General features: G+C 36.6%; 1 protein-coding gene across 2 annotated transcripts in view; it reads left to right on the top strand.

Annotated features, from left to right (window-relative positions):
* The window catches only part of exoc4 (exocyst complex component 4), a 211,238-nt gene that overhangs the window by 124,727 nt on the left and 71,666 nt on the right, over positions 1–14,845 (top strand). For both annotated transcript variants that reach the window (XR_012401600.1, NM_001030134.2), the window contains exon 11: positions 14,052–14,271. Coding sequence is in view for 1 of the 2 variants with exons in the window: in NM_001030134.2 (NP_001025305.1) it covers positions 14,052–14,271 (220 nt within the window). In the remaining variant the exon portion in view is untranslated. The remainder of the gene's footprint in view (positions 1–14,051; positions 14,272–14,845) is intronic.

Raw genomic sequence — 14,845 nt, forward strand, 5'->3', positions numbered from 1 at the left:
TGCGCACTAGCTTATACTGTAGATATTGTATCTTAAATACTAACAATTCTGATGCTAACATCTAAAAAACTTAATTTTAATTTCATGGGACCTTTAATAGCTACTTTTGCAATCAAATGCTGTAATTTGTGGCTTTGGCCTGCATGTTTCCAGTTGTACCAAAGTTTTGGAGTTAGTGGGATTTATTTCAGTTTGGTTTTAAATAATAGTTTCATTGATTGCCTTAAAATTATCAAAAGTTGAACACACCTACAGTTTTGATAGAGAAGTAGAAATACACTACGTGGCAAAAGTCTTGTCGTCGATCCCAGTTGTAAGAGCAACAAATAATAACTTCTAGTTGATCATTTTGAAAAGTGGTAGAAGAACGATTTTTCTGATGAATCATCTGTTGAACTGCATCCCAATCATCGCCAGTACCGCAGAAGACCTATTGGAACCCGCATGGAGCCAAGATTCTCATGGAAATCAGTAAAGTTTGGTGAAGAAAAAAATTATGGTTTGGGGTTACATTGAGTATGGGGGCATGCGAGATATCTGCTGAGTAAATGGTACCACCAACAGCCTGAGGTATCAAGACATTTGTGCTGCCCATTACATGGAAGACGGGAGAGGGCAAATTCCTCAGCAGGATAGCACTCCTTCTCATACTTTAGCCTCCACATCAAAGTTCCTGAAAGCAAAGAAGGTCAATGTGCTCCAGGATTGGCCAGCCCAGTCACCAGAAATGAACATTATTAAGCATGTAAGATGAAGGGGGAGACTTTGAAGATAAATTCAAATAGTTTTGATGCACTCTGAGAGTCCTGCAAGAATGCTTTCTTTGCCATTCCAGATGACTTTATTAATAAGTTATTGCAGAGATGTATGGATGCAGTCCTCCAAGCTCATGAGAGTCATACACAATATTAATATTAATTATGTCAATAAGTGTAAAGACATTTAAAATTCAGTTATGCTATGATTTTAAACATTTTTCACCATAGCACCGGCAAAAATAAGTGTAATGCTTTCCACAAAACTATTAAACACCAAAGAAATGTTTCAAACTTTGTTAATCATAATAATAATAATATAAAAAAATAATAAAATCATATCAATCATTATAATTATTTCTGAAGAATCGCTTAAGACTTAAGAGTTATGATGTTGAAAATGTAACTTTTCACCACATAAAACGAATTGAATTTAGATGTGTTCTTTAAAGCAGGTACATAACACCAACACAAAGAATAACAATTAAAACTTAAAACAGAAATAAAATAAACATTGTTCCCTGAAGGAATGCCAATGCATAAAACCTGTTTAGACTTTTATGCATGAACATAAAACATAATAGATAGCCAGAAAGCATATAATGCGGTGACACCTGCTGAGTTTAATGGCTTGCACATTTGTTTACATATTTTCGACTCTCAAATCATGTCATCTCTTTCTGTCAGTCTTCAGAAATGAATTTTACACCAGACTGCAGCATGTCTGTTACACAACCCAACCTGACCAGCTGCAGAGCCAGTGACAGACAGCAAACCTCAGGGCTTTTTACAATTATTAAAAATGACTCAGCTAGACTTTGTGTAACCCTTCTGTTCAGTAGCCTTCAATAATGCACAAATACATATTTATACTACAAGAACGCTTTAATTACTGAGCTTGTAATTGGTTTGGAGGGGAGAAGTACAGGAAGAGGTTGATGCACCATCTTCAGTGTGGTATGCAATGTGTGTGTGTGTGTGTGTGTGTGTGTGTGTGTTCACAGGCAATGCGCTCTGCACACAATAATCCAGCGAAGGCCTTGGGCACAGACATCTGCTTTCTAATGACAGTTAATTAGATGCTGTTGAGCGCAATCAGAAGCAGTCGGTGCTAATAAACTGGGACTCAGTGTGTGTGCAGTGTTTCTGGGTGTGTGAGAGACACTGCAGGATGAGGGCTTTGATTTAGACGAGTCACACTCCAAGAGTCAGTGGCATCTTCTGTCGACTCAAGACAGTCAATTCAGCCTCACATAATGCAGTAGAGAGCATTGAGAAACTAGTGCAGCAATGACATTGATGTTGAGCTTAAATGCATGCTGATGAATTGAATGAGAATGTAATCTAATCCTTATCTAAATTGAAGTTCATACATGTAGAACCGAAATGGTTGTTGGTGTATTTAAAAATGTTTTAACAATATCTGTATATCTTATTTAAAATGCATAAACCTTGTAACAGTTGTTTTTTGGAATAAACTCCCTAACTGCATCAGAACGGCAGAGTCACTCATTGTCTTCAAAAAAACGACTTAAAACTCAACTATTTAGTCTCCACTTTCCTTACTAATCTGCAATTCCCTCTCTGACCCCTCCACTAACTACATTATATAAAAAAATACTACTGTTTTGCTTCTTACACTTTCTTTGCGTACCTTTGCGTAACTTGCCTACAGCACTCATTCATTGTTGCTGTTATAGTTGTGTAAATTGCTTCCTTGTCCTCATTTGTAAGTCGCTTTGGATAAAAGCGTCTGCTAAACGACTAAATGTAAATGTAAATGTTTGCTTTTCTGTTTATCATCCATTACTCCATTCATCTTTCAATCTACTGTACAATCCATTAATCTAGTAACTGTATTTATTTGTCAAATGTAGTTGACTATCCATCCATCCATTCATCTATCCACCTACCCGTTCTTCTATCTATCTCCTTGTCAGTGCATCCAACCATTTATTAGTCCCTCTGTCTGTTTGTTCATCCAGCTATCCATGCATCCCTCTTTTTTCTTTTTTCCATTCATCCATTCTTCCATCCATCCATCCAGCCACCCGTTCTTCCATCCATCCATCCATCCATCCATCCATCCACCCATCCATCCATCCATCCATCCATCTATCCACCTGTTCTTCCATCCATCCATCCATCCATCCATCCATCCATCCATCCATCTATCCACCCATCCATCCATCCATCCACCTGTTCTTCCATCCACTTATCCATCCATCCATCTATCCATTTATCCACCCGTTCTTCCATCCATCCATCCATCCATCCATCCACCCTTTCTTCTATTCATCCATCCATCCATCCATCGACCGTAAACCCATCCATCCATCCATTTATCTCCCTGTCAGTGCACCCATCATTTATCAGTCCTTCTGTCTGTTTGTTCATCCAGCTCTCCATACTTCCCTTTTTTTTTTCTTTTTCTAACCATCTGTTCTTCCATCCATCCATCCATCCATCTATCCAGCCTGCCACCCGTTCTTCCATCCATCCATCCATTCCTCCATCTATCTCCCTGTCAGTGCCTTTATACATTCATCAGTCCCTCTGTCTGTTTGTTCATCCAGCTATCCATACATCCCTCAGTTCTTTTTTCCATCCATCCACTCGTTCTTCCATCCATCCATCCACCCGTTTATTCATCCATCTCCCGGTCACTGCATCCATCCATCTGTCTGTTCGTTCAGCTATCCATACATCCCTTAGTTTTTTTTCCATCTGTCTATCAATGCATCCATGCATCCGTCTGTCTAATATCCATCTGTCTTTCTATCTGTCTGTTCATCCTTCTATCAATGCATCTGTCATTTGTCCATCCATCTATCCATCCGTATGTGCATCCATCCATCCATCCATCCACCCACCCACCCACTCATCCATCCATCCATCCATCCATCCATCCATCCATCCATCCATCCATCCATCCATCCATCCATCCATCCATCCATCCACCCATTTACCCATCCATCCATCCATCCATCCATCCACTCGTCCTTCCATCTATCCCCCTGTCAGTGCATCCATCCATTCATCGGTCCCTCTGTCTGTTTGTTCATCCAGCTATCCATACATCTTTCTTTTTTCTTTTTTTCATCCATCCATCCACTTGTTCTTTCATCCATGTCTCTGTTAGTGTATCCATCCATTTATCAGTCCCTCTGTCTGCTTGTTTATCCATCCATCTATCCCTCGGTTCTATTGTCCATCCATCTATTCGTCCATCCAACCATCAAATAATAAATAAAATTAATATAATTTACATCTACTTAATTTACTAATTTATCTATAAATGCATACAACTTTCTTTTTTTATCTTTGTCTAAATAACAATAGATATAAGTCATAACTATATAATTAAAGTAACATAAATTTTAGCAACACTAATATGTATTTATTGGTTTAGATAGTTGATGTATTGTTGATGTTTGCCAGGGTGTTGCTATGCAGATGCTGAAATGTTTGGCTTGGCTTTTTTTGCAGTTGCTAAGGTGTTCTGGGCGATTGCCAGGTTGTTGCTAATGGCTGCTAAGCTTAACTTATGAAATGTTCTATCTAATTGTGCTCTGGGCTGTTGGTAGAAGCTGTTAAAATGAGTGCCAAGAAGTGAAGTGCTGAAGTTTTCTGTCATTCTATTTGCAACCCAGGTTTAGATGCCGATGCTTTATTTGGTTTTTAAGGGTTATTTCTTTGCAACTATTCTTATTTAGTTGTTATTATTTGAAGGTTATGAGAGGTAACTAGGGTTTTGCAAATGGTTTTCTAAGCAGTTGTTGCTGTATGATTGCTAGAATGTTCTGAGTGGTACTGGGCCATGTGTAGTTGTGGATGGTTCATAATGTGCTATAGGTTATTGTTTTGTGCTTGTTAAAGAGTTCTGAGTGATTTTTCATTTTATTGCAGTAGGATGTGGTTGCTAGGGTCTTCTGAGTGGTTACTAGGCAGTCTCAGATTTGCACTTCTAAGATTAATGCTTATAGGGAATGCATTTTATTCATATCCCTAATCCTGAGAGCGTGCAGTAGAAACAATCAATTTTGTGACCACACACTGGCTAAAACCTATGTTTATTCTCAGTACAGTTATAATAATCAATCCTCGTCCTCTGGATCCTCATCAAATGTTCATTGTGTTTCATTTCTGGTATCCTCTGGATGGATTAAGATCATCCGTCAATGAGAGGTTATGTCCTGATCACACGGCGGTAATTGCATTTCAGTGAAGAACGTAAAGGACCCCAACTCTGATTACATGCCATAATCCCCTTATTAGCTGTGAGTTATGCTAACAGACGTCCCGTACTGCTCTGAGGGGGTTCAGCATGGTGAATGTTCCTCCACTGATCCCACATCAGTTTCATCCTCATGATGCTGCCTTGTAAACACAGTAATAACATGAGTTAATGAAAGGTTTTTCTATATTTCTTGCTGGCTTTTTTGTCTTTGTGAACTGATTTGTAGCCTTTAAATGAAGATTTCACCAATTTTACACAGCATATCTTTGCAGATGAAGCTGAGGTCCAAATTACAGATGTTTTGTCCATATTTCGAAGTATTTTGAAGGGTTTACGTCTCAGTCCCTTATTGAAATTTCCCAATATAAGATGCTACATGGCATTTTACATGTTAACTGCTTTACAGACAGTGTTTACTTCTGCTAAAGCTTTCATATTTAGGTAAAGTTGAAAGAATAATCTATTAACAATTCTCATTTTACACTCATGCCTATTAGTTTTAATTAGGGCCGTCCTTGTTAACATGTTAACATGACTAATTCAAAAATCTTGAGACGTTAATAATATTTAATGCAAATGATGAAAATACATTACTAAATCAAGCAAATTTGCATCAGTAATATCATTTATTTTATGCATTAACACAGCCAAACCAAATACATAATGAAATGGTAGTCTAAACATCTCAATATTTAATACCATATTAACCTCTCTGATCACACATTGTATTTATGCACATAAACATTGTTTTCACACACATCTAGGTTTTTTTCATGTATATATTAATTCACATTTCCAGTTTAGTGTAGTACAGTTTAAGCAAGTTTATTTATATAGCACATTTCATTTAGAATGGCAATTCAAAGTGCTTTACACAAACAGGAATAAAAGAGACGCGTATAAAAGAAAAAAAAATAGACAAATAGTATAAAAACAGATGTGTTAAAAACAGGTTATAAAAGAATGAAAATGAAGAGAAAGACATAATAGTGCGGTTTGTTGGTCATAGCACAGTGCTTATTCAGTAAAGGCACAGCTAAACAGATGTGTTTTAGGTCTGGATTTGAATGTGCCTAATGTTTGAGCACTTTTGATCCTTTCTGGAAGCAGATTCCAGTACGGGGGCATAGCTGAAGGCTGATTCACCCTGCTTTGACTGAACCCTTGGAAATTTCTAATCTATACAATCCTAAAGATCTGGGTGATCTGTTGGGTTTGTATTCAGTCAGCATATCTGCAATGTATTCAGGGTCCTACGTTTAGTAAATTATAGACAAGTAATAATCTATTCTGAGTGTACCTGGGAGCGGGTGTAAAGACCTGAGGACAGGTGTGATGTGCTCTGATTTTCTGTTCTGGATGAGCTGCAAATGTCCGACCGTCTTTTTTGGGATGGCCAGTGAAGAGGCCATTACAGTAATCCACCCTGCTGCTGATAAAAGCATGAACAAGTTTCTCTAAGTCCTCACTAGAAACAAAGCATCTAATTCTTGCAATGTTTTTGAGATGGTGGTATGCGATTTAGTTACTGCTTTGACATGACTTATTGAAGCTTAGATCTGACTTTAGAATCACACCACGATTTTTTACTTTATTTTTTTTATTGTTTGACCATTAGAGCCAAGGTATGCATTTACCTTGAGAACCTCATCTCTGTTCCGAAATACAATGACTTCAGTTTTCTTTATGTTTAACCGAAGAAAATTACATACAATTGTGAATTTCATCAATGCGTTGGCAGAGAGTGTCAATAGGGCTAAAGTCATTAGACAGTAAGGCTAAGTAGAACTGAGTGTCATCAGCATAGCTGTGGTAGGAGATTTGGTTCTTTCGTATTATTCAGCTCAGTGGGAGCATATAAAGGCTGAACAGGAGAGGTGCCAGAATTAAGCCTTGTGGGACTCCAAATGTCATGGGTGTCCACTTTCAGCCTGATCTCACGAGAAAACGTAAGTATTTTACGTTTTGCCAGTTTAGTGGCTAATTTGTACGAATTCAGTCGTACGAAATGGTATGATTTTAAAAAGGAGGCGTGGCACCTGACCCCACCGCTAACCCCAACCGTCATTGGGAGATAAGCAAATCGTACTAAATTGTACGAATTAGATCGTACAAATTCATACGAATTAGCCACTAAATGAAAAAGTTACGAATTGTGTTGCCACTTTAGGATAAATTTAGGATGATAAACCCTGATCTGGCTTGCAATTCCTCTTCCAATGCCCTTACTTGACAGGTCTGGTATACAATATGTGGGAAAATAGTTTGCACTATACCAATAAGTGTTCAACAGTGAGTCTTTAGATACCAGACTACCTAATGAAAGGGTACCCCAAAAAAGTAGTATGATACAGATAAAATTTTTACATTGGAACCATTACTGTATTTACGACTGAATCTAATCTGAATGAATCTACAACTTGACTTTGCTCTCCAAAAAATACCTAAATTTACCATTGAAAAAAAATACAGTTGGAATAATCTAGCACAAACAGGAAATTATGAAAATTCCTAAACTTGAATTATAAAGCGAATGACGAGCATTGGTGTTTACTAATAGATTCGTTCAAAAGTGTGGCTCAACTCAGCAGGCGTCTTGTGAACCCAGGTAACCGTGAGACTGATTGATCCTCAGCAGAATCGAGTTTTACTCTCCTTGCTTTCTTTTTCCGCCCTTGGACTGTCCTCATTCCCTTTTCCCATCCTTCAACAAGACTTTTTTCCTCTTGACTCAGTTTTCAAGCGTCTCTCAGCACATTCAAGCCTGGTTACACACTCGCATGCTGTTCACACATTAAATGCGATTGCAGAGAGGAGCATCCAACTTCTCCACACCTGCCTAATGCAGTGTGCCACAGATCAGACGCAGAAAAAAAAGAGTGTTTCATTTCTTTTCGCTTAGTAGGATGAGCGGCTTCAAGTTTGGCAGAGTTCCTTTAAAAGTTCTTTCTGGAGTTGTTGGTTCTCAGTTCAGTTGTGAACTCTTTAATGATTCACCCACTGAACGAGTCCTGACTTAAACCCCTGTTTGGTTTACTTTTTGTTTGTTTTTGCTAACATATGATAAAACTATAGATTGTCTATATATTATATAAATATCTATATAATGTGGGGGGAATACGTATTAGACGTGTTCTTGACTTTTCACTTTTAAAGGTGCTGTTGACTTTTGTTGGGAACAACCAAAGAAATCCATATATGCAAAGAAAACAAAGCTAATTAGTTTACAAATGAAGTAATGTTTAATAAAATGAAGTGACACATGGAAAAAGTATTGAACACATGAAGAAAGGGAGGTGTAGAAAGGCAGTGAAAGCCCAGACAGCAGCTGAAATCTCTCTGTAGTTATTAAGCAACCCTCTGCTCTTTGTCATTGTAAATTAATATTAGCTGCTTCCAACATCTACATTATCAAAATGATAAGGATGAAACCAGAGTCGACATTTCAGCAAGACAATGATCCAAAACACAGCTAAGGAAACTTTTAAATGGTTTCAGAGAAAGAAAATCAAGCTGTAGAATGGCCCAGCCAATCACCTGATGTGAATCCAATAGAAAATACAAAATAAAGATCAGATTTGATAAAAGAGACTTACCGAACCATCAAGACGTTTAAACTCTGTTGAAGTCTGTAAAAAAAAAAATTACAACTGAGCAGTGCATTTGACTTTATTCTCGATATGTGAGGTGCATTTAAGCTGCCATCACCAAAAAAGCCTACAGCTTTTCTTCACTGTTTGTGACAATATTTGTAACACTATAGTTTTGTCAGATGCATATATGCCAAAATATATGGTTAAAACTAACTAACGTGTAGGGTTAAAATATGATAATATTGGTGGTGATACTCCTGTGGTTGGGTTTGTTTGCATTTGTGAAATGTTAACAACAACAAACGGTCACACTTTATTTTGATGGTCCATTTGTTGAATTTAAGTTACATTGCATCTACATGCCAACTAATTATCATTAGACTATAAGTAGACTGTTAGGTTGGGGTTAGTCTAAACTGACATGTACTTGCAAAGTTTCTTATAGTCAGTTAAATGTCTGTCGAAGGAGCAGTATCAGCAGATATTAAGCAGACAGTCTACTAATGCTCAAATGGACCATCAAAATAAAGGGTTATCCAACAAACAATTTAAAAACAATTCAGTTGAAATTCATATTTATCAGTGAATCATTAAGTGCAAAACACAAAATATTAAAGCCCATGAAATTAATCAAAGTTTTGTCACATCAAACTTGAGTTCCTCAAACTTGAGGCCTTTTTGAAGGACAAAACATAGTTAAAAATATATTTTTAATGTGTGTTTCCTGTAGTAACTCTGAGGTCATTGGCTTATATATGTGGTTCATTCTTTAGCAGCCGCTTCTGTCATGACGGTCAATGTGGTCATGCTCGCAATGTTCCTGATGCGTTTTTCTTCTCTGAATCTAGACTGGGTGAAACTCGATTAGCTGAGAGAGCCAATGAGTCTTTATGGCAGCTGTCACCTTCCATTTACCTCATAAGACCATTGATCATGCAGACTTATGGAATGAGATATTAACACTGCAAGATGATCACACGATGGCTGCGTTTGTGTGTTGCTGCGTGCATGTGTAACTCTGTGTCTGTTAGATTGGCGAGAGCGGAAAGTAAGAGACACCATCTGGTGTGAATAATTCTTATAGAGGACATTTATATTGGTGACATAATGAAGTGGAGATTGAGCCATTATCTTTGTCTGTATTTCTAAACCATGCCAAATTATTCAAGAGGGTTCTGGGAAGGCCTGCCGTATATTATATACAGTCCCAGCTGCAGAGAATGAACTCAAACTGCCAAACTACACAGTTGTATAGATTTCCATTATGATGTTCATCGTTTCTCATTCAGATCTTTGAGTTTGACCAATCGGTCATTGGTCTTGGTGAGTTTTTAGATATAGATATTGGTTTTACAACTATAAATCGATCAATATTTTTATCTTAAAATTGTTGGTTCTCAGTTCAATACTAAATTCAATACTAAAAACTATCAATATATATATATATATATATATATATATATATATATATATATATATATATATATATATATATATATATATATATATATATATATATATATATATATATATATATATATATATATATATATAATGTTTTAAACATTACATTGCTGCATAACAGAAATGTATAAGAAATTTGCATGCAGATTTAAATATCAGGTATTAACTGATATGGCTCTCCAATATCCAATATAATATTAAAATATTGAGCATATATCACTGATGGATTTTTTAATTGTTGCCATAGTATATTTCTTTTAATTTATCTATGATAAGCAATCTAATTTTCACTTTAATAAACATACTCTACGTTTTAATAGATTTAAGCGGTATGCAAATTGAGATCACCCTAAATGTCTATAAGATGCTTAAAAAAACCCTGCAAAGCTACAGTAATGTTCTAAATTTTAGGTCAGTTTTTATGTGTAAAAACCCTGTAAAATCAGGATGCTTTCAAATGCAATGCATACATACATTTTATTTATCAATTCACTTTTATTAACTAAATCAAATGAACATTTGGTTGGATCACACTTGGTACACTTGCCTATAGTTTTCCAGGTAGCTTTGCAGGTATGTTGCCAAAGTGCTTCTGGATTTAGTTTGTCTTAGTTTGTTCTGTTTCTTCATGTACTTCCAGAAAGAAGAATATAGATTAATACACAGACTCCATATCTCCCCTAACTGCAGACATCTATTTAAACCTTCTAATTCGCCTATGTGTTTACAATGTAAAACTGATGTCGGTAATTTAACGCATTTTGGTCTTTGGTGCTAGGGGAAATAGAAAAGATCTTTAACATGCCATTGGATTTTGACCCAGTTTCATTGATTTTAGGTATACCTGATGGTTGCATAAGAACATGTATAATATATTAACCGCCAGAAAAAATATTTTACTTAATTGGATTAGTGATAAATCTCCTTTACTTAAAGGTTGGCACAAGATATTTTTGAGTTGATTCCCCTGGAACAACTTATCCATGTTTTACACACACACAAAAAAAAACAGAATTTTTTTTCAAAGTTTGGACTTCATATTTTTATTATTTGTAACATAGTATTTGCCCTATGATGCTTCAAGAAATATTGTAACTGTATTATTATCTGAAAAATAAGCAATGTTTTTTAGCCATTTTTCCGATCTGTTTTATGTGGAGTAGTCCAGTTTTATGTGTAATCTGAACTTTTTCTTTTTTTTTTTCTCTCTCTCTCTGTTGTTTTGTGTTGGTATTTTTCCTTGCATGTCTTTTGAATATGTTTTATGTCTGTATTGTGAAAATCCAATAAATATAATAAAAAAATTATATATATATATATATATATATATATATATATATATATATATATATATATATATATATATATATATATATATATATAGATAGATAGATAGATAGATATATATATATATATATATATATATATATATATATATATAGATAGATATATAAAGACTGGAAGGTGATCACATCAGATCTCTGGAGAACTGGATGTTGTCAGACTCTTTGTGGAGACAATAATCTTACTGTAAAATTACAATTAATGACAAAATAATGTTTGGAAATGTAAACTGAATATCGAAATTATCGACTTTAAACCTTTTTGGGGGGGAAAACTAGTGGCCGGACATTTGCACAGTACTGTAAATTCACCAATTACGTAGAACAGTGTTTCTCAACCATATTTCTGGAGGGTCACCAGCTCTGCACATTTTTTATGTCTCTTTAACCAAACACGCCTGATTCAGATCATCAGCTCATTAGGAAAGACTGGAAGACCTGTGTTGGGTGTGACAGACAAAGGTGACATCCAAAACATGCAGTGTTGGTGGTCCTCCGGGAATGTGGTTGAGAAACACTCACCTAGATTATGTAGAATTAAATTTGAAAATAGGTCAGTATGAATAAATCAAAACTCAAAAATCGTCAGACAACATATATGCAATGGATTGATGTGTCCAATACATAATATTGGCCAAAATGAATAAATCACAACTGTAATTTGCTGACAACTTGTATATGAGAGCATATATCTGACACCCGTAATGGTACAGTAATAGCAGATGTACTTTATCATTGTTCTAGAATATGCAAAACTAAAAATCCAGTATCATGTGAAATGGATAAAGCTCTAACATTGGCTTCAGCTTATATTGTACCAGTATATTTTTTCCACTTAATTTAAGACTCAAATGGGGCAGTTGTCCCTGGTATAAACATTGACAATCAATAACAAGTTTAAGTGAGTGTTAAGTGAGGCCAGTTTTTGTCTTTGTTCGTGTTTATTTAGGTTTGCTATGCTTTACGCAATGATTCAGTACCGGTTTTGCTTACTGAGGGCTGAGCCATGCTTTCACTGTTAATGCCTCCAACACACACACGCACAATGCACATGTGTGGATGGGCTCCCCTCTGCTGGCTTGACTAATTGGCTGTGCAATGCTGAGGGAGGTGTTTAGAGTCAGGGTTGTGCAGCTGCAGTCTCGTAGTGATAAATCAGTGTTCCTGCTGATCTATGAGCCTCTGTCTGCTCGTACGCAACGGCCCGTCCCCGCTCAACACCTGTCTTGTTCCCTCACCGACACGCATGGTGTAGGCAGTACTTAAAAGCCAGAATTTTGTGTTTTTTCCTCTCTCTCTATTTCACGTTTTTGGAGGCCAAGTTAAATTTGAAAGTCTAATTAAACCTGGAAATAAATGAAAAGTTAAGGCTTTTGTGAAATAAACAGAAATATGTCAGGTTATATCAAAAATGATTGTGCATTATTTTAAATGCCCTAAATTTGTAGTTTTTCAAAGGTCAAAAAACATGTAATATTCTTATAATGTACACTGCAGGATCAACTCTTATCTCAGAGTGTCTGAGGCTCCATTTACAGTAATACGTTTTAGTTTTAAAATGCATAAGTTTTGCTACGGTTATGCCATCCATCCACACTACGCCGGAGTTTCGAGCCCCGAAAACCGGAGCTACTCGACACATTATAGACCTTTTTCTTCATGGTGCTTGGAGGGCGCCATTTGACCAGCACCTTCCAGTAGGGTGCTTAGAAAGTCCATTAAGAATTGTCATTGTTTTCAGTGCCTTACTGAGGGGTTTTGTAATGCAAAACTTTATTTTTTTTTGTGTTAATTTTGTTATACCTCTGTCAGATGCAGCTCAAGTTTGAGAGAAAAACGTTGTTCTAATTCAGTGTCTGCTGTCAGATCAGATGCTGAAATATAGTGTCAGTGTTCCCGACCTGTCTTTTGTTATAATGTACACAATGCACACACACACAATTATAAAGAGCAAACCATATTACTGGCATGAAACTAGAAGGTTTGTAAGCCATGCAAAAATGACCAAAAAAAGTACATTACTGATACTATTCTGGCTGATTTGCATGTTGATTCTGATCGGGAGCAGTTTATTTTTCATTGAATTTGTGTGCGTGTGTGTGTGTTAGTGTGTGTGTTAGTGTGTGTGTGTGTGTGTGTGTGTGTGTGTGTGTATGTGTGTGTGTGTGTGTGTGTGTGTGTGTGTGTATGTGTGTGTGTGTCTGTTTGTGTGTGTGTGTGTGTGTGTGTCAAACATTTTGGTGAAGTACACTTGTTTGGGTTGGTTATATATTTGAAAGAAAGAGAAAATGTTGACTTTAGCAATGATGAGGCTTAATTTAAACCATCTGACAACAAGGAAAAATACCTCAGCATTCGTTTTCCATCCTATTAGATCGCATTTTTAAAATAATCAGTCCAGGAGGTGGCGCTGATCGACAGCAGTATTAGTTCAAAGACGTTAAAAGCAATTAAAATAGATTAAAACTATCGTTTCAAAGCTTTCCGAATGTGACTCTTTAAACACATCAGCTGCCGACCGAAAGTTCAAAGCATCCTCTAAACTCATATTTCTACAATATCATCTCTGACATGTTTAGAACTTGCATAAATGTGTGTCTCTTTTGCATAATTTAATGAAAAGGCATTGTGTGTGTGTTTTTTTCTGTGTCATTAGGTTCATTCAGGAGATTGAGTCCCGTATGGGTCCAGCTCAGGCTAAGCAGTGTCAGCTCCGCACATTCCTCACCTACTACATCAATGACCTGTTCCTCAGTCAGGTCCGCACCGAGACCAATAAGGAAATTGAGGCTGTGACCAAAGCGTCTGATCCGCTGAAGATCCTGGCCAACGCTGACACCATGAAAACCCTGGGCGTTCAAAGACCACTTCTACAGGTAGCTTTTTTTATTTGATCCCAAAAGAAACTTAATTTTTTTAAACACATATAGAAATATAAGCACTATTTTTGGCTTCCTTGTTACTTCTTCCTTTCATTAGAGCATCCATTCATTAGAGCATTCAAACAGTATTTGCCTACCGGTCAAGTGCACAAAAGCCCGGTCCGATTGTTTTCTCTTCTGAATTACACAGAAGAGTGTGGTTATTTTTTGCTCTTCTCCTTCACTCTCCTGAGAGTACCGATAAAGGCCACCTACCCCCCCTATCACCCTACATCATAATTGGAGCTGAAATTGTGTTTGATCCTGGCTGACCTGGAATCAGCAGTTAAGTGCAGCTCATATAACACACAGTGCACCGCTGCGGAGAACAGCTGCCAGCTGTCCATCTCTCCCATGGCTGTTTCCTGCCGGCACAGGAAGTCCAACCTTTTATTACCATGGAGACTGCTGGATGTGCTTAGTTCATCAGTTAAGGGACTTGCTAGCTCACTTCGCTCTATTATCAGTATTTGCTTGTTTTCTTTTTCCCCTGAGTGTTCTTTGCAAGATAAATGTTATATTTATTTAG

This window comes from Danio rerio, chromosome 4 (genome assembly GCF_049306965.1).
Source record: "Danio rerio strain Tuebingen ecotype United States chromosome 4, GRCz12tu, whole genome shotgun sequence".
Lineage (NCBI taxonomy): Eukaryota > Metazoa > Chordata > Actinopteri > Cypriniformes > Danionidae > Danio > Danio rerio.